The sequence below is a fragment of the Ammospiza caudacuta genome, chromosome 1, assembly GCF_027887145.1.
Source record: "Ammospiza caudacuta isolate bAmmCau1 chromosome 1, bAmmCau1.pri, whole genome shotgun sequence".
NCBI lineage: Eukaryota > Metazoa > Chordata > Aves > Passeriformes > Passerellidae > Ammospiza > Ammospiza caudacuta.
The window spans coordinates 67441287-67460651 of NC_080593.1; the positions used below are offsets into that span (position 1 = coordinate 67441287).

The 19365-nt window shown below is 42.0% G+C and overlaps 2 protein-coding genes across 4 annotated transcripts in view; one reads left to right on the top strand and one right to left on the bottom strand.

The window, feature by feature from the left end:
• ELOVL2 (ELOVL fatty acid elongase 2) overlaps window positions 1–10054 on the top strand; it is a 51350-nt gene extending 41296 nt beyond the window's left edge. Inside the window, exons 4-8 of the mRNA XM_058807311.1 lie at window positions 1274–1351; window positions 1913–2084; window positions 4135–4259; window positions 6389–6523; window positions 7150–10054. Of these exons, the coding sequence (XP_058663294.1) occupies window positions 1274–1351; window positions 1913–2084; window positions 4135–4259; window positions 6389–6523; window positions 7150–7278 (639 nt within the window). The 3' untranslated portion in view covers window positions 7279–10054. The remainder of the gene's footprint in view (window positions 1–1273; window positions 1352–1912; window positions 2085–4134; window positions 4260–6388; window positions 6524–7149) is intronic.
• Window positions 10055–14591: 4537 nt separating this feature from the next.
• SYCP2L (synaptonemal complex protein 2 like) overlaps window positions 14592–19365 on the bottom strand; it is a 28580-nt gene continuing 23806 nt past the window's right edge. For all 3 annotated transcript variants that reach the window (XM_058813382.1, XM_058813373.1, XM_058813365.1), the window contains exons 31-36: window positions 18786–18910; window positions 18200–18294; window positions 16783–16882; window positions 16647–16705; window positions 16096–16165; window positions 14592–14959 (exon numbers count right to left, since the gene is read on the bottom strand). In XM_058813382.1, the coding sequence (XP_058669365.1) occupies window positions 14903–14959; window positions 16096–16165; window positions 16647–16705; window positions 16783–16882; window positions 18200–18294; window positions 18786–18910 (506 nt within the window). In that variant the 3' untranslated portion in view covers window positions 14592–14902. The remainder of the gene's footprint in view (window positions 14960–16095; window positions 16166–16646; window positions 16706–16782; window positions 16883–18199; window positions 18295–18785; window positions 18911–19365) is intronic.

Genomic DNA, 19365 nt, shown 5'->3' on the forward strand with positions numbered 1-19365 from the left:
CTCTCTACAATTTCTATGGGTTGTTTTGGCCACCAAAAACATCTAAGTTCATATTACAGGGACAATGACAGAGTGTGAATTCAGAAGAAAAATAGTAAAAGACTGTAGTTCTCCAGGTTTCATGCATTTTAATGTGAATTTAAAATAAGCATTCTAGGCTACTTTCTAATCCTCCGGATATTACCAATAATAATTTTTTAATGTATTTACTCTAGGAATTAATTTATTTTGATCATTGAGGATGTCTCTGCTTCACTTTTATATAGACTGTCACAGATTCAACACAGAACAGCTCTTTTCATTGTGAACTAGAGGGAAAAGTTCTGTGCTGACACACATCATTCCTGTGAATGTAGCTCCAGAGCTGGCAGTGACCCACTTCTCTCAGCATCTTGCAGTTCTGCTTACAGCATAGCACTTGGATGCATTTCTCCCACCTTCACTCTCTGCAGTGTCTGCAGAGGGTGAGAAAGACTCCAGAACATGAGTTGCTCAGTTTGTCCCCAAACCCACTTTGCACTTATTTGAGAATAAGCAAGACCTTTTAAAAATCAAGGGATTCTACATGGCATTTATAAGCAAGAGATGATGCTCTCTCTTCCACAACAGCTGCTGAGTGCTTTAGGTGGCTGTTGCCACTATAAAAATAGTCCATATTGGAGACTACCATATGGTTTTCTAGAAACCTGCTCCATCCCAGTGCTGCACTCTGATATTTCATTGCTCTGCTTCCCCGTGTGACATGTGCAGAATCTAAGAAATTGCTTGTGTGCTATTTCACCCCTCCACTCAGCACCGTGCCTGCTCTCCTTCACTTCCTCCAACATTTAACAGTGGAGGATAGAGACAGGTATGGCATTAGGAAATGTTTCTCCCATTGCACTACTCTGCATTTGCATCCGTTTGCTTCCCTGGCAAACGGAATTTTTCTCAAGGACAGCTTTGCACAAGTAGCTGTGTGCAAAGGACTGCTTCAGGACAAAGATACATTATTCCAACATTTTCTTTGGAGCAAGGATTAGCATTAAATAATGAGAGATTTTAATGGATGCCTTGAAGGCGCTAAAGCCAGAGAAAGAAGAAATGCATCACTTCATCTCTCCAGCTTAACTGATGCCTTTCCCCTTTCACAGTACAAGATATTACCAACTTGTCTGGTTCAACAGCATCAGTTCATGGAAGGAGTGGGTACCCACCAATGAGGACAGAACAACGCAAGGGGAAAAACCATTCCATCTGTTCATAAATGTAATTCCTCTGTTTTCTATTGCAGCTCATCCTTGCCACGTGGGAAGGCGGCTACAACCTGCAGTGCCAGAACCTCCACAGCGCAGGGGAGGCTGATATCCGGGTGAGAGACAAAAGCAGCTCAGCCCTCCGCATCCTGTCTGTTTAAACCGTCTCTAACTGTCCTAGGCCATATCCTGAGCTCTGATAAAATATCTCTACTCTAGAGAAGGATAGATTTCATTGTACAGAGTATCAAATTTAGATTTTTTTTCTTCAAAAGAAGAATCTGGCAGCAAAATCTGTTTAGGGTCAAGGAAATGGTAGCACCCTTAAAAAAACTGAACAAATGACTCCAAAACGAAGCAAAACCCCACCCACAAGACTGCACCTTTGGAAAAAAAAAAACCCAACAAAACAATTAGAAAACCCTTCCTCAAAGTTTCTATTTCTTAAATTATATTTTTATAATTATCTATACAATTTCTTAAAAGATGTGTTTTTTTACAAAACTGCTTCATTGAAAAGCAAAATAAAACTCAAGACAGAGCTTGTGCTTCTCCTTTTCTAGCATATTAATGCCTTCTGAGAAGTTGCATGCCTAGGGAGTGAAGAAGTACAGTAATATTTAAGCAATTACACGGACAGATATTGATCTCCTGCTCCTTTGTTCTTGCTTGTACAGGTAGCCAAGGTGCTGTGGTGGTATTATTTTTCCAAAGTAATTGAATTCATGGACACTATCTTCTTTGTGCTGAGAAAGAAAAGCAGCCAGATCACCTTCCTTCACGTGTATCACCATGCCACTATGTTTAACATTTGGTGGTGTGTTCTGAACTGGATACCTTGTGGGCAGAGTAAGTCTTTGCTTCATCACCTGGGGTCTAAGTCAGCTGCAGCTGGGGAGGAATCACATCACCATGCAATGGAATTGTGTCACTGTGCAACATGAGGGCACCTTTAGGGTTCAGTTGCTGACCACCTGCAGAACACAGGAAAATGAAAAGCATTGTTGAAAGTGCAGGCCAAAAATACCTGAGTGTTAGGCCTTAGACTTTTCACTTAGCTGCCACAAACTCATGTATTTACTTCTCTTCAAACCACTTTTAAGCATCACACACAGATGAGTACTACTGAGTAGCACAGAGGAGCCAGCACACACAAGACACTTCAAAAGTAGATGCAGGAAGAAGTCATGGCCCTGGTAGAGCCTTTATCAATCACAACTAATTAAATCACCAGCCCTTTTACAGGCTCAACTCTTGTATACATCAACCTCTGCTTTAGCAAGATACGTTACTTAGTCACTAATTAAAATATCAGTTTGGGTTTATTCTGTTTCATATGAAAATACATCCTCAGAAGGTTATAGTAGCTGTCATCATCTTCCCTGTTAGGAAGGGATCTATGATGCCACAGGCTGGTCACTTGGCATTTTATAAGAAGTCCAAACAGCAGAGAACTACTTCAGCTGTCTCACAACAGGCACGCTTTTCCAGGGCTTCACACAGCTAGAGGCTTCCTGTGGAACTGCTTCCAAAGTTGAGAGAAAACCCAGTTTTCTTGCAACCTATTAGAGTGAGTTACCTCAGCCTGTTGTAACATTTGTAAAGAAACTTGTTGCGGGTCTTTTTCAGAGCTAAAATCAGAATTCACATTTGTTGTCACTTACTGTGGACAGCACAAAATCAAAGTAAATCAGTGTTAGAGCTAGAAGCAGGGATCAGAGATTTCATAGCGATTAGGAACTATTTCTAGAGGTGTAAACAAATCAGTGGGGGTTTGTGCTTTGTAATGTGTGGTCCCCACACTTTACACTAGCACTGCACTACTGTAATTAAACCAGCAGCTAAGTAATTAATCAGTGGCAAAATCAGAACAACTGGTGAGTCCCTCTTGTAGTTGTAGCACTGCCATCAAACTCACAAGCACACAGCAGAGTAGTGCTGCTGCTTCTCCACAGTCTGCAAAGTACAGAGGATAATTAATTTCCTCTAGAATGAGTATTCACTAAATGTAACTAATAAGAGCAGCAAGGTATTACCAGGGATGAAATTCTATAAATGTGCATCTAGCAGAAGAGCCAGTGAAGAAAACAAGAGTGGTGATCAAACACAGTCACAAAAGGCTGGTTTTATTCAGAGTAAAGCCCCTGCTACTGCATCAGAGAGCAGGAGTACAGGTGTCTCCCAGGGTCCTAAGCTACCTACCAGAAGCAAAGTCATCAGCAGCATTGTTTAAAGCTTACAGGAATAATGAAAAGACTCAGCAAGAAGAGCTTTAGGAGAGGAGAAAAATAGCATGTAAACTACATAATAGGAAAAAGTGGAAGAGAAGATAAATACCAGATAAAAACACAAAATTCAGCATAAGAACAACCCTCTAGGAAGTACCATTTGGTTTTTCAGTTGTCCCTAGGAGAGCACCTCTACACATCAGGAATGTCTTTAGCAAGAAATAAGCATGAAAGGAATATGTTGTCATCTTATTGCAGGGATTCCATACTGTTGTCTCCTTATCACAAGAGTTTCATACCTTCTTGGTGTTTCTCGTGGGCACCTCCTCAGAGCACTGACTCTTTCTCCTTCACAAAGGAGCCAACTGACTCCAGCTCCCTCCCCAACCAGCCATCCCACTCTTTTATAGCACTCTTCTCATTGGTTACAGCTGTGACCTGTTAAAGTCAGGCCTGTTCCTAATCTTTGATAATTGGCCCAGCTGCAACTCCTTAGGGGTAAGATTACTTTTTACTCTGCACTACCTTTATTTGCTTATATTCTGTCCCCCCTACACGAACACTTACATTTGCAAGAGATTCAATATAGAAACAATACAACAAGCAGTAATATCCTCTCTCACTTTTTAGCAGTTGATACTTAATTATTTTTTCCCTAATGGATTTTATAGGCTTCTTTGGACCCACTTTGAATAGCTTTATCCACGTGCTTATGTATTCTTACTATGGACTGTCAGTCATCCCTTCCATGCGCAAGTATCTCTGGTGGAAGAAATACCTCACTCAGGCACAACTGGTATGTATCTGTTTTAATCTCATTTTTAAGTACCAGAAATCCTTCAAAATGTGAGAGAGGATGAAATGAACTATAGGTAAACATTGTCATTTACACAATTAAGCCAGTTAGAATTGAAGTATAACTAAACTATCATACAGCATAAGTCACTAGTGCAGCTTAATAAATTTAATGAAGGAAATTATGTTCAGACGTGTTATCTGTAGATAACAAACAGTAGAAACTCTTTAGTCCACAAAATTCTGTTCATTTTGAACCATTGCATAGGAAATCACTGCTCTTTAATTGTGGAAAAAACTGATTTAAAAGTCACAAAAAATGTCTGACGGAGCCAGATCCAAGACAGACATCCCCTGCTGGTCAAAGCTGAGCCCATCAGCAAAGCTGGGAGCCCCTCCATGACATTGTATTTATTTAAGGGTGAAAAACATAGCACAGCAGCTGAGAGAGAAGACAGGAAATGTGAGAAGGCCTCTAAGTACCCAGGTCAGAACAGAAGGAGGGAATTAGCACCAAAAACTCCCCTGCAGCAGCGGTGAAGATGCTGGTGAAGCTGTTCCCCTGCAGCCCACGGAGGACCTCATGCTGCAGTAATGACATGTCTGTCCTGAAGGAAGATACAGCCAGTGGGGAAATAGGCTCACGTGGACCCATGGAGAGAGGAGCCCACCCTGGAGCAGATTTGCTGGTAAAATCTGTGACCCCATGGGGGCCACATAGGAAATGCCTGTTCCTGAAGCCTGGACCCTGTGGAAGGGACCCATGCTGGGGCAACTTGCGGAGAACTGCAGCTCATGGGAAATACCCACATTGGAACTCTCTCCCATGGGAGGGATCCCACAATGAAGCAGGGAAAGAGTGTGAGGAGAAAGGAGCAGCAAAGCCAAAGCAAGAGAGGCTGGCTACAAACCCCATCCCCCTGCACCACATGGAAGGAAGTAGAGGACTGAAGCTCAGAAGTGAAGTTAAACCTGAGAAGAAACAGGGGTTTAGACAAAGGTGGTTTTAATTTTATTTCTTGCTATCCTTCTGTGTTATTAATTGGCAGCACTTGAAACTAATCTTCCTCAAGTCTAATTTGTTTATAACAGTAATGGGTAAGTTTTATCAATTACTCTCCCTAACTTTATCTCAATCCACAAGTTCTTTCCATCTTATTTTCTCCCCCTACTCTACTGAGGAGAAGAAGGGAGAGAGCTGCTGGGTGTGCAGCTGGCAGCCAAGACAGGTTAACTCACAACACAGTGGTACAACTGCAAAATGCAAAATGGTGTAAACAAAGTTTAGGCAATACAGAAATTGATTTCTAAAAGTCTGTTCCACCTGTTGCTGTACCTGAGGAGCTAAGCCACATCAAAAGTTCCTACCAACAAGATATAAGGCTTGATATGAAATAAAGTTCCTTTTACTTTTATCTTAGAGCCTGTTCATATTACTTGGAAGTTGAGATTTTTGCAGTGAGCTTTAAAATGCCTATGTAGAAATTTGCCTAGCAAGGGCTGCTTCTCTGAGACCATCCCTGCAGGTGAAACACACTTCCCTGTTGGAAATGCACCTTAGTACACTGGTTTGAGGGCACACTTATCTGGCTGAGGAGAATTAGTGTGGGCTGTGGCTGACAGTTCTAAATACAGACAAGTCTCTGCAATTGCTTCCCTGTCTCATTTTTGCTTCCTTTGTCCCCTCTTTAACTCCATTAATGCAAGTGATAACCTATCTGAACTCCTTGGACCTGAGTTTTGCATTTTCTGTTCAGACTTCTAAAGCTATTGCCAGGAATCTTCAGAGTTTCCTCTGGTTTCTGCCCAGCAACAGACACAACAACTGTACCTGTGACAAGGACTGGAAGATAGAACAAAATCTACTAAATCTGAGAGGAAAAAAACTTCCTTTTGTCAACTAGGCCTATAAACTTACTTTTAGAAACCTCTGACGCCTTAGGATTTTATTTAATTTCACAAGAGCACCATTTTAACTTAACCCTCACAATGCATTCAGAGATTATAAAGGGATACTTTTCAAGAGTACTCAAACTTTCACGGAGCAGGACTAGGGGACATTGCTGTATCTGATTTAGCTAGCACTGACCCTTTCTCAGCAAATACGCCTGCATTGTCATCTCTCCACAGATCCAGTTTCTGCTCACTATTGTGCACACACTCAGCGCAGCTGTGAAGCCATGTGGATTCCCATTTGGCTGCCTCATGTTCCAGTCCTCCTACATGGCCACACTGGTCATCCTCTTCATCAACTTCTACATTAAGGTAAGCAGTCTTCTGAGAGCTCTCTGACAAAAATGGGGAAAACAGAACTTTGTGGATAGCAGTCTGAGTGGACTCAGATGTAGAATGACCATCAGTGCTTAAAATATGTTGGTCTTAAAATATATACATCATTTAAGAATAGCAGATACAGTCACATCTGAGGGAGAGAGAGAGAGTTATTCAGTAGTGATGACCTCCTCAACCCTTCTACACTTGTATAGCAGATCAGGTACTGCATTTAGTACGTAGGAGGTCTGAAATTGCTTTGGTGGGCAAATTTTTGAGTCTTTCTCCTCCTTAGGGAAAAAAAAAAAATAGAGCTCTGTCTTTGCCTTGTTTACTTCAACATCTTTAGCAGGGAGTGCTCTAGCCTGCCTGCATACACAAAGCTTTTAGTGTACAAGGCTTGAAATCTCTTTTGACATTGAGGAGTATTACAGTAAGGCTAGTAAAGTAAAATCACCCACAGCAGTGAAAAGGCTACTGTACTCCTAATGCAGTCTGAAGCAAATATATACATCTGCATCAACAAACAGCAGACAAGCTCTATTTACAGTTAACCACAAGCAGTGTTTTGGTGGGCTTTAAACAAATCCAAATATTTATTTTGGATTTTGCTTTTATAGACATACCGGAAAGCACCTTCAAGAACAGCTGTAAAGGAAACCCCTGCCACAACAGAAATCAAGAATGGTTTCCATAAGGACTACTTTGCTGCTGCCAACGGATTGCAGAATAATAAGAAGGCACAATAAGTATAGTGTTTCCTATGTTTTTTTTTCTAAAGAGAAAAAGAAGAAAAAAGACTGAATATAAGCTTTAGCTTACAACCTATTTGATTACATTTATCAGTTCTTTGTACCAGACACTTATTAATGTACTGCTGTTTAGGTTTTAACAAAATGAGTAGAATTACTTGTCTTGTCAAAGATCAACATCAGAACAAAGAAAGCCAAGATCTTTCTCATATGAAAAAGAAAACCTTTCTGATCTCTAATGCTGACACAAAAACGCCTTATGAAACACTTGATGGATAAATCCATCAATGCCTTCAAAAGGTTAGGACTCTGTTCAGATTAACATGGTGAGCACTTTCTGTGCATATCAGAGGTCTTGAGGCAAGGCTTCACAGTGCACCCAGTACATCCAGCTGAACTGCAGTCAAGGCCAGGAAAATAAAGGAGGGGTGGCAGGAAAGGTGAGAATTGTACCTCTTCCATCACCATACCCCTCTTTTCTGCTTCTCAGCAATTCCCCAAAGCACACTAGCAAGGTAGCATTTGACCCTGTGGGAGCCCTGGGGAAGGACATGGTAGAGGGCAGAGCCCAGGTGCACCATCCCACAGTTTGCAGGCAGTTGTGGCTCCACACTCACTTGCTTTACATGAGTGCAACCTGATTCAAATGCCAGGAAGGCTGGCAGGAGCTTTCTGTTTCAGGGGGCAGGGCTGGTAGCCCCTGGCACTGGCCAGAATGGAATTCTGAACATAGAGCCAAACAAGTCACTTTGGATGTGCTAACTTAACAGAAGTTCTAAGTAAATAGATTTTGAAAGAGATAGGGTCATGCGAACTTAAGGCAGATAAATCCTCGAGTGTAAATGTGGGTAAAGTTAATCCTATACAAACACTGCTAATTCAAAGCAAACTGTCATGCTACATATTAAGAGACTAGAAGATGCAGAAAATCTGTAAGTTCAGCAATGAGCCAAGCAGGTTATACAGGAGTTTCTGTGGCAGGTGGACCTTAGTCAGACTGGTCTCTGGCTGGAGAAACAAGATCAAGGCACAAGCTGCTGGAGGGGAAGTAAGGAGGTATCTGCTGTCTGCAGCTATAAAGGTGTCTCCCAACAGTCCATCACCATCTCTGTTGCTACAGTTCACTGCATTTACCCCCACTTAAATGCTTAGAAATGAAGAATACCCAGGGTTAACTTCATGAGTCTGCCCTCACCTGTTTCTCATTTAGCCCGCTTAATTTCCTCTACCAAAAACAGACACAGACTTTTTTTCCTCACAGTGAAGTAGTTCAGATCTCTTCCATTCTTGTGTATAAAATTCTCTTGACAAAAACAACTTTCAGAGTCACTCCAGCCCAGCAAATCCCTTGAACTGAAGCAGTTCTGTAAAGGAAATATGTCCTCTCACTCCTGTCACCTTACAGAGTCCCACGGCCAGAGGAGGACAAAACACGTACCTAGCCAACACAGAGGGCCCAAGCAGGCACAGAAGGCCCACATGTAGAAAAGGCTGTCCCAAATCCTGCTGTCCAATTTTTCTCCACTTCTAGAGGGCCAGTTATCCCCTCCAGATACCCCATTTAGATGATCTGCTGTCAGGAGATCTTGGAGACTGCAGGCATAAAGGCAGGAGGAAGGTTCATCCCAGGGAGCAGTATGGATACAGGGCAGCCAGCCTCACCAGGAGAGACCACAGCCCAGAGGGCTCATGGATAGGAAGGAAAGAGGCTGAGGAAGTGGTACAGGAGGGGAAGAAGAACAGATGGGGTTGTCCAGTAAAAGCAAGAGGAGAAAATGGCATGAAGAAGGGTGTCTTGTGTCAAAATTCTGCTTGACTGTGTGCTTGAAAGTCCCATTGAACACCATCTGTCACCAGCCAGTTCCAGCTCCATTGCAATGTGGACAAAACTTTTCTGCTCCAGCAGAAAAAAAATAATCTCAAAATGCTACAGCAGAAACAGCACCTCTTAGCAGCCTGACTGCTGAACTTCACCGTCATTAACTGGGTGACCAAAATAGCTGCAACATTCAAACACTTTTACACCACCACACCAGCCTAGGTCCAACTGGTGCATATTCACATTTGCTCCCCTCTTCATGAAGATGGTCATGAAACCTCACTTACTGAAAGTCAGTGTTTTAGTTTTATTTAACACTCAATAAGGGGGAAAGCAGCCACACAAAAGACAAAACCCAAACAAAAAAAGCCAAGAACCCTGCATTCACAAAGCCTGGACACTGTATGCATATGCTATTACTCTCTGGCCCTTCCAGAAACTTTACAGGCATTTCTGATTGACACTGTAAAAATCCCAAGATGTAAGAAACTAGTGGGTTTGACTGAGGGTGTTTTACACAGCCCTGAGTAAAGGGAGAGCTTCAGAGCTCTATAGAAATCAGTTTAATACTGGAAACCAGGGTAAAGGCAGAGGAATTTGAAGGAGCTGACAAGATAGTGAACAAGCAATGAGCTGGACCCTTCATCTAAGGCAGGCAACACAAGGGTTGTGTGGCCCAGCATGGATTTTAGGCCGAGTGGAGTCCATAATCTTTTGATGGCAAAGCATGCATTTGACTATCAAGGTGGAAAGCGTCAGCTGTGCTAAGTGTTAAAGTTTACTATGGCAATCAAACCCAGAGATATTGTCTTTTGTTCTCTTGAAACCTCATTCAAAAGAAAAGGAAATAAATGCCTTACTTGAAAATTCAAAGGGCTGGGGAAAAAAACAAAAGAAAATGAAAAAAAAAAAAAAAAGGAAAAAAACCATATGGTCTCAGACCTTGCAGATCCAGATCAGCCAGGAAGTCTGGAATCAGGTACATTTAAAATTCTACAGATATGTCTTAACACCTTCAAAATGCCGCAACTTTGAAGAAAGAAGCATTGACTTTTTAAACTGATTTTCCTGTAATACATAACACTGTAAATAAACAAATTTTACTATCAGACTGTGTCCACTTCTCCTTAAGGCATCAAAATGGGCTGGTAACTGGTTACTTTAGACTGTGTTTGTTCTCCAGCTTTTTCAGAAGGATTTTAGGGCATTCACATGAGATTCAAAAACAATCTCCATAACTTGATACAACACCTTCACTGGTATTAGTGTAAAGCTTCCATATAGTTTTTTTGGCCCTCTACCTATAAAAATGTGGGCTTTTGAACAAAGGTAAAATTGAACTAGAGAACTCTTTTGTTCAAAGCTTGTACTTGCCCATCAAGTCCTTATTTGATTATCAGATTGTTTGCACTTGGAACATGATGGCTGAAAACAGGGGAGAGACAATAGAGAAATCAAAATCTCAAAAATAAATCTCAGATCTCAAAAATAAAATTTCTTTCAGATTGAAAATACACAATAGCTCTCAGCTGTTCCTAGAAACATGCCTATTTTCCAGTGCATTACTCTCTTAGACACAGATCTACTGCCTGCAGAAGCAGGACCTGTCCCTGTGTGCTCCAGCTAACCTCAGCATGCCTTACCAATAGCAGGGTGTGCAGTTCCTGGGCCAGGGTAAACACACACAACTCCTCTACCCATTTCCAGCCACAAAGGATGTCCTTTTTTCTGGCTTTATGCAGCCTTGACATGATTTAGCTGTAGCCTTTGGATGGGCCACTGCACTGGCACAGAATGTGCAGGTAAACAAGCACTTGGCACAGCATCATCCTCCAAAAGAGATGTAGCATAAATAGCAGGGGTTATAGTCAGTTTAATATTAAACCCTATTTAGAGCTTAAAATGCATCAAGAAATTGTCCTTAACTGGAACTTTTCTATTTCCCATTTCTTTTTCTGGACATCAATGCATAATTTTTGCACCTCAGCACCTACATCTTTGTTGTTCTGGTTCAGAAGTGTCAAGGTGTCACAGACATATTTTATGAAAAATCCTTTTGCCAGGATTTTTTCACCTGAGAAGCTGAGAGGCCTCAGAAACAAAATGTAAACCATAATTATCTGCTGCTGTGGAATGTTGCAGGTGCATCTTTGATTGGTCGCCAAGTAGAAGCAATTCACATGAGACCAATCACAGGTCCAGCTGTGTTGGGACTCTTGTCAGTCACAAGACCACTCTGGGACACAGGCTGCCTAACAACAACCCCGGCCCTTTTCCCTGGCAAACAAAACTCACCATCCCAGGCTCCTGATGGCAGATCGCAGGAGCCACTTGGCACTGTCAAACCAGCCCCTGTTGGCACTGGTGCCACCTTGGGTCTGGGAGGCATCCTGCGCAATGCAGAATTTCAGCAGCCAAACCTTATCATTTCATTCTTTTCCTTTCTTTGCTAGCCTTCTGATGAAATCCTCTCTTCTATTCTTTTAGTATAGTTTTAGTATTAAATTTTCTTTTAATATAATATATATAATAAAATAATAAATCAGCCTTCTGAAGCACGGAGTCAAGATTCTCATCTCTTCCCTCATCCTGGTACCCCTGCAAACACCACCACATCAAAGCAACTGAACAGGTTGAAAATTGAGCTTTATATATCTGCACTGAAAGCAAGAAAATAAAAGAAATATCTGGATTAATGGCACTTTAAAAAGCATGAATTGGGAAGGGCAAAGGCAACCTGCCAAGGTCAGCTACCTACTTTCCAAAAGGTAATTTTAGGATAACCCAATTACACATCTGTTTCAGAAACCAAATGGACTTCAGACCATCAGGTTGTTTAAGGTCAAACGTGTTTAATTGACCCAGCAGTGCAGGAAGTGGTATGAGATGGGCTGTCCAAAGTCAGAACATGTAATTTCTGTCCCAGATGTGGTCTCCAAACACTTCTACTGCCTACAGATGGAAAGACCAAAAGGAAAGTCCAGAGTTTTCACCTGGTTCACAGGTTATCAAGCTGGAACACATTGAGCCTCTCAAATGCTAAAGTGTTTCATATGAAGGGACAGATGAGTGCAGGGGTAGAAGGTATTTAAGCAGTGTGACATCCCTTTCTGCTCTCCCATCCCCATCATTAAAACACCCTTTTGGGGCTCAGACTTTTCCAATAAAAGAGCTAAAACCAAATGTAAGTGCATACAGATACATTATGGAAATTTTTACTAAGTAAGGAACCCTGATTTTTCCATTATCCACGCCCTCTGAAGTGCTCAACACTCACTTTCCAAGCTTTATGTGGAGATGCAACAATAAGAGATACAGAAATGCACTCTAAGTTATCTAGCAAAGATACTTGATGCAAAGTATTCCTAACTTTTTCCAGTTAGAGGAGACACCAAGAGAGCCTTCTGCCAACACAGATGAAGGGTGAGGAAATGTAGCAAAACAAGTGTTTCTACACATCTACTTCACAGTGCTGATAAAGCTTAAACGCTTAGCAGCTTGAACTTAAGAGAGCAATGAATCCATCCAAAACATCAGATTAAAAAAATTGAAAAAAATCATCAAGCATTACTGTCATAGTTTGGAAAAAACCCATACCTTAAATCAGAGAGAGACATCCCATCTCATCCTCTTCCTATTTCAAACCTTCCCTCTGGGCAGCAAGCTGCTTGGAGATGCAGATGAAGCAGCCTAAATAGGCCAACACCCAAAGGAGATGATGTGCCCCGAGGGTGTGAGTTCTCAGCGCTGTTTCTGTGGCTTTGCCGAATTCAGTGTGAGGAACAACCCGTGCAGGCAGCTCATCTCGATTCTTAGGTCTGCTTCATATCAAGCACCTTGTTAGCCCAGGTTGCATCATCATTTTGGGCCGGGTGGTGGGGAATAAAAGCAAGGAATATAGGCATTTATGTGGGAATTACTGGAAGGCTTACCTTGAAATTGAGGAGTGGGAGCCACACAGCACAAGGGATCCCTTTACATTCACCAGTGTGAGCTCTGGATCCCAATAAGAAGCAGCAGGGCCGTTCAAGCCTTATCACACTCCTACAGCTAGGACCTCAGGTTACTACTGAAGTAGTGAAAGCCCCAAATTCAGGACCTGGCTCATTGAAGCAGTAGGATAGTGATGGGATGACATTATTCAGGCTGATATCTTAAAGCCCGTTTGGGTTAATTACACTGCTGGGGCCATCAGAGTACATAGTGGGACTGGAGCCTGCTGAAAACTCTGTTGCCAAGATGCAAAACTAGTTTTACCAGACTCAAGCACAGCTGCTCACAGAGGTTACAGCTTCATCTCCCAAAAGTCATGGCTGCTTCAGCTGAGTGCTTTGAGATCCTAGAATCAAACAGCAGCTGCAAGGACACTGAAGAGTAGCAGGAGGATGCAGTGTAGCCAGGTCACTAGGGCCAGCCCTCAAAGAAACAAGCAGAAGCCAGTGATTGTAAAACCAGCACTTAAGCCCTTCAAATTAGGAATAGCAGGAATACCAGTACATCTGAACCTTTGGAAAGGGCAGAGTTGAAGAGGTCTTTTCTTTTAAACCACCCCAGGGAAAAAGCACCCAGTGCATCTTGATGTGGATGATAAAACTTCAGCTCATGCCAAGCCTAGTTAGGACTACTTAAGATAAAGAAATAAGTATAAAATAGTAACGCAATGGCAACAGCAGATTCTTGCCATTCTCTGTGCTGGTGCTACCCCATGTGACCTTCTCAAGTAGGAAGAGCATCAGCCCTACTTCAGTTATGAAACAAACTCTGTCAGGGTTTGGGCTTTTGTAATAAAGGTACATTTTGTGCAGGGGAGGATTCCCTCAACTCTAACACATATAGCAGTCTGAGGTTGGGTCTCTAAGTTAAGGAGATAGAAACCCAAAGCCTGGAAATCTGCCATGTTCCCACAAATTCATTAAGGTGCACTAGCACTAATACTGTTTTTGCAGGAATACATTCTCTTGTGAAGAAGAAGAAGAACTATATTCTGGGGAACTCTGTCACATTCTGTCACAGCAGAGGACAATATTAATAAGCATGGATTATCTGATGCTTACTTTCCAGAGACCTCTGATGCTATTTCATCTTATCCTAGCATTGTTCACTGTATTCTAAACTCTCCTTGGAGCCAAAAGTCACTAGTGGCAAAAAAATTTCTCCTGCTTCACTTCCCATTTTCTGTTCCGTTCTCTGAATTTCTTGCCCCCTGCAGTCTCCCGTTTGCCCACAGACATCTGGACAATAGATCCCACTCTGCTTTCAGCTCTGCAATCCAGAACTGAGTGGCAATGGTGTCAAGCCAGCAGCTCCCATCCTTATGTGCACCCTATACCTACCACATCCTATGCAAGGTACACAGAACTCTAGAGTACCTTCCCAAACACTCAGAGTGCATCAATTTGAAGGAAAGAGTGAGATTATTATTCTATGCAAACAACTTTTTACTTTGAATCAATTGTTAAGTGCTTTTACACTTGATAAAGGTGTTGGCAGAACAGAGTAAGGCAATATATCCATCAATTTGATGGCTATATCATTATCTTTAGTTCATTTTAAAATTTTCTTTGATATATAAAGGACCCAACCTTGCAATTTTCAGAAAAACTTGTTATCAACACAGGGGTCACAACTGCACCACTTAGCACTATATATTCTTTTTAGGCCAAAAAATGGCTCAACATAATGCTTTTTCCTCCTCTTTTTTCTTTTCATTTAAAATAGACTAGCATCCTTCACAGAACCATCTTCTCTATGCTGCACACAAAGTGCTCAAATGCCATGAGCAATAATGACTTCAGGGGTTTGCTAGTCAGAAGGAACAATGAACACGTTTTCTTCTTCCTTCTTCGGTGAGAGTTCATACTGCAGGGAAGAAAAAAAAGAAAAAGGTAAGACAAAACATCACAAAAATTTATACAAACGTTGAAACTGTTCAAGATAAGAAATTGCAAAGATCCTGGAAGCACATTTAGATTCAGGTCCTAATTCTTAAGCACCTATCCTGGAACAAGTGCTGCAGGATGAGCAGCTCCCATGACACAAGTGCTCTTTTCTCAGCCCTGTTGCTCTTTCGGTGTCCTTTTTCAGGAACACCTGTGTCCCTCAGCAACTCAACACTCATAATGGAAAATTTTCCCTTTGGAAAGGCCCAGGATTCCAACTTTAACTGCTAAAATATACAAGCCCTTGGTTTTCATCATCTTTTCTAAAATCCCAGGCTCAGTCTGCTGTGACCACAGGCACAGTTGTTCCTTCAACACAAGGAGCTTTCTGTGAAGTGCAGGCACATGGCAACACACACATGGCAGTAATCCACCAAACTTACTGCAGAAAAGCTAAACTCCCAGAGGCATCAGATCAGCACAGAGACCTGGAACAGCAGCAGTAGCAAAAATACACGTCCATGTGATGGGGCGAATCAGATGGAAACTAAGCATTGTATCAAAGTTTGCAAAGTATTTGTCCTAATTTACAGAGAGGGAGAGCTTAAGAACTTCAACAGAATATTTAACCAGGATGTAAGTTAAGTAAAAAAAAAATGTTTTAAAAAATCAGACTTGAATACATCAAGGCTAGAAGTTACCAGACCTAAAGAGCAGATAAGAGAACGCATGCAAGGTGCTGTTAGACTGCAGAGCCCTTAGCCACAGGTTGTCATGGATGTATAACTCCAAGGGCAAATGCATTGAGGGTCACAAACTACACAGAAACTGCCCCAGAGTGTGAGTCCAGGAGAAACATCACTACCTGATGGCCCTTGTCTTTATCTTCTCCCCCAGGAAAGTACTGTGCGACCTCTTCCCCTCGTCAAACATTTCTTTATCAATGGTTTCCATGCATCAGGATCAGAGGTCACATAAAGAACAAGCCCCACAAATTAGCCAACCAAAGGCTTCCCCTCCCAGGATTTCAGCTTCATGTTGTCACTTTTGATACCAATCAGCCAGGCCAGAGCTCAGTCCCCCATCCATAGGGAGCTGCTTTTGCATCACACATACCGTTGTATTCTGCACAGCGTTGGTAAAACTCTTTGCTGTTTCACCCAGGGCCGAGTCAACTGACTCAATTCTGAAAGAAAAATTATCTTAGCTGGTTTTTCATGAAGCACTTACTGGTGGAGTTTGAACAGATATATTTACCACCAAAAATAAACCTGAGAATGGTAGGTTTTTGCTCAGCATTTATGCCAACAGTGTCTTTTATACAGAAAATGTTCACCTCCTTCCACCTCCTCTGACCCCTTGACAGAGTCATGTTGAGAGTGTGCAATTGCACATTATTCCAGATCCTGGTACAGCTCTCCTGAGCAAGGTTCCTCTCCCACACAACTTCCCATACAGGGTTCCCTCATTACACTCTAATCCCAATTGAAAACCCTCACAAGGCTGCAAAAGCTCCATCAGTGGACACCAAGTGTAGTGGTGTTCACCAAGTGAAGATGCCATACTAGGTTTGGAATCCTTTCCCATCTATCAGCAAGGGTACCACCAGTGCCCTCTATGACCATCAGAGGACTTGTGAGCATGCAGGACAGCTGGCAGAGATGTACCTTTCCTTTTGCTGGCTGTAGAACGTATTCAGTTTGATCAGCTGCGCATTCCAGAAATCCTAAAAAGACCCCAAAGAAACCCTGTTACCTGGGAAGAGGCACCTTTTTGGGCTGGCACACAAGAACCTGTACACACCAGTGCTTCCTTCTCCATGGCTGCCAGAATTTGAGTATCCTTCTCAAGGTTGGCAAGCTCTTCAACAACAATCTTCCGGAAGGTCTCAAATTTATTCAGCCTAGTGATGGAAAGCAGAAACAATTTTGCCACTTCAACGTTCAGTCACACAAGGTGGACAACAACCCCTTCAACACCAGAGCTACCTTGGGGCAGAGGAAAATTTCACTGCTGAGCTACATGGGGCATATTTGTTCTCAGATATGTCACAGAGCATGCGAATAGCTGCACCGAAGGCACACTGCAGATAAATACGGCCCAATAGCCTGTCCCAAACAGCAGCCAGGAACAGAGGACTGGGGCAGAGCATACACATGAATTCCCAGTGCAATACTTGCACTGCATGCTCTCCCAGCCTCCAGGGAGTTCAGCAGAGATTTCCTGTGCTGAAGACCTCTTTAAGGTCCCTTTCAACCCAAACCATTCTATGATTCTGTTTTGACACAAACAGTCTCTATGGAGGCTCTTCTTGCCTTAGGTTTGATAGGTACAGGATGCCAGCAAATTCTAAACCTTAAGAAAGGTTGTGGTCACAACATCCTTATTGACTTGGGTTTGCCACCATTCCCAGCTGCATTGAGGTAGGAAAACTTTGGCACAGCCCTGCATCCACTATCCTGTGATCCTGGTTAGATCCAAGTTACTTACTTGGCAACCAAGCATTGAAGTATCTCACTGCCATCTACTCTTATCTTCCACCACAAAACACCCCATTTTTTTTTTTCTTTTGGAACTCCAACTTCTCCATGTACCTTAACGACAGCAAATTCTGCTCATAAAGGTCCCATTAATACCAGGGATTTTTGGCTTTAAATGTTATTATTTCATATTACATTTGATCTAAATCCTAAAAAGTGAATGTGCAATAGATACAGAGGCCTGATACATCCTATACTGTACTTGTAAGTGTAAGTATCTCACTTATACCAAATCCATAAATATTAGAATTGATTTTTTTGTCTAGCTCCAATCTAAGAAATTCAGGATCTGAGAAACTCCTTTTCTTCTCCTCCACTTCATTAAGCAAGTCGCAACCTGGCTTCTTTCTTAAAAGATTTAGAAATAGAAGTTACTAAGCTGATGACAACCAGAAGACAGTTCACAGACCGCTCCATCAACTCTTTGTAACTCAAGCTTGCTTTGCATGAATTAACCCATCCTCTCCCCCTACAGGAAAATTAGAATGAATCCCAGGAGTTATACATCTGAAACTCTTCTTGTGTAAAAGAAAGGAAAAAAAACAAAAAAGAGAGACACACAAGTTATGTTGCCATACAAACCATAAGCACAATATCCAGCTCTCAGTTTGGCTTTCCCTATCAACCAAAATTGACATAAAATTGAAGATGATGTTTTCAGCCAGCACCAGACCACTTACCTGCACATATGTATCTGGTTCAGCAGGGCTGACAAGTTCTTCTCTGAAGATCTCAGGGCATCCTGTGTGTTGATCTCAATCCTTTTGTACCGGGACTAGCCACAGGATGCACAGTTAGGGATAGGCAACGGCCCGAGTCAAAACCTAGAAGTCTACCTTGCAAAACCTTTCCCTGGAAAACATGTTCCTCTGCAGGAACTTGCCATTCATCTTTGCAAAAACCATCTTAAATCAAATTTAATCTGCAGTAAGATGACACACATCAGTGCTGCAGATACGCTCTGATTTAATTCAGTCACAGTAGTTACACCAACAAGCCTCAATGTAACCTATGTGGCTTCAGGACAATGTTGTGCTAGGAAAAATCTAATTTAAATTTTCTTTATGTCTTCCCTGTAACATTACTCAGAAGATACAAGTTCTGTAGAATACTTCTAAGAGCTCCAGACTAACAGACACTGCCACCAAAGCCCTACTCCCGACCACAAACTAAAAATGGGATATTTGCACCAACTCTCCCTGAGATAAAAAGGTAATTTCACATAATATGATCAATTGCCACACATGTTGAAAGAGCCCACATTACCCAGAACAATTTCTTCAGTTGGCCAATAAAGCTTTCAAAGGCAAAAATCACTCCTGAATCACTCAAGTCTTCGTGGAGCATCTTGGAAAAAACCACATCGTCTAGGCTATCATCCATTTTCTGACCTGGGAGGAAGCACATGCCCAGTTAGCATTATGCTGGAAGACTTGATGGAATATAAATCTTCCTGCTACTGAAGAGATTGTCATTTATGTGTGCAACAACTTCTGTTAGAGAGCTGGAATTTGGGGCTTGTTCTTCTAGAGCTCACAAGCAGGAGGGAAAGTGGCTCAAAAATTCCCATGCAAATACTTGTTAGAGAGCAGCAGGGAAAGATAGGCACAATAGAGCAACACAAAGAGCTATCTACAGACACTGAGGCAAATGAACAGAATAAAGGCAGAAAATAGTCAGGCTACCACTGCTTCTGTCTTCTACTTATCCATTGCAGGGAAAGCCTGATCCTCTTGTGCTCAGAGTTAGCAGTATTTTGCAGTTACTTCATGCATTACCTGCATGCTTTTTTCCCAGCTCCTGTGTTTGATGGTTTTTTAATAATTCTGGAAAATCATACTCAGAG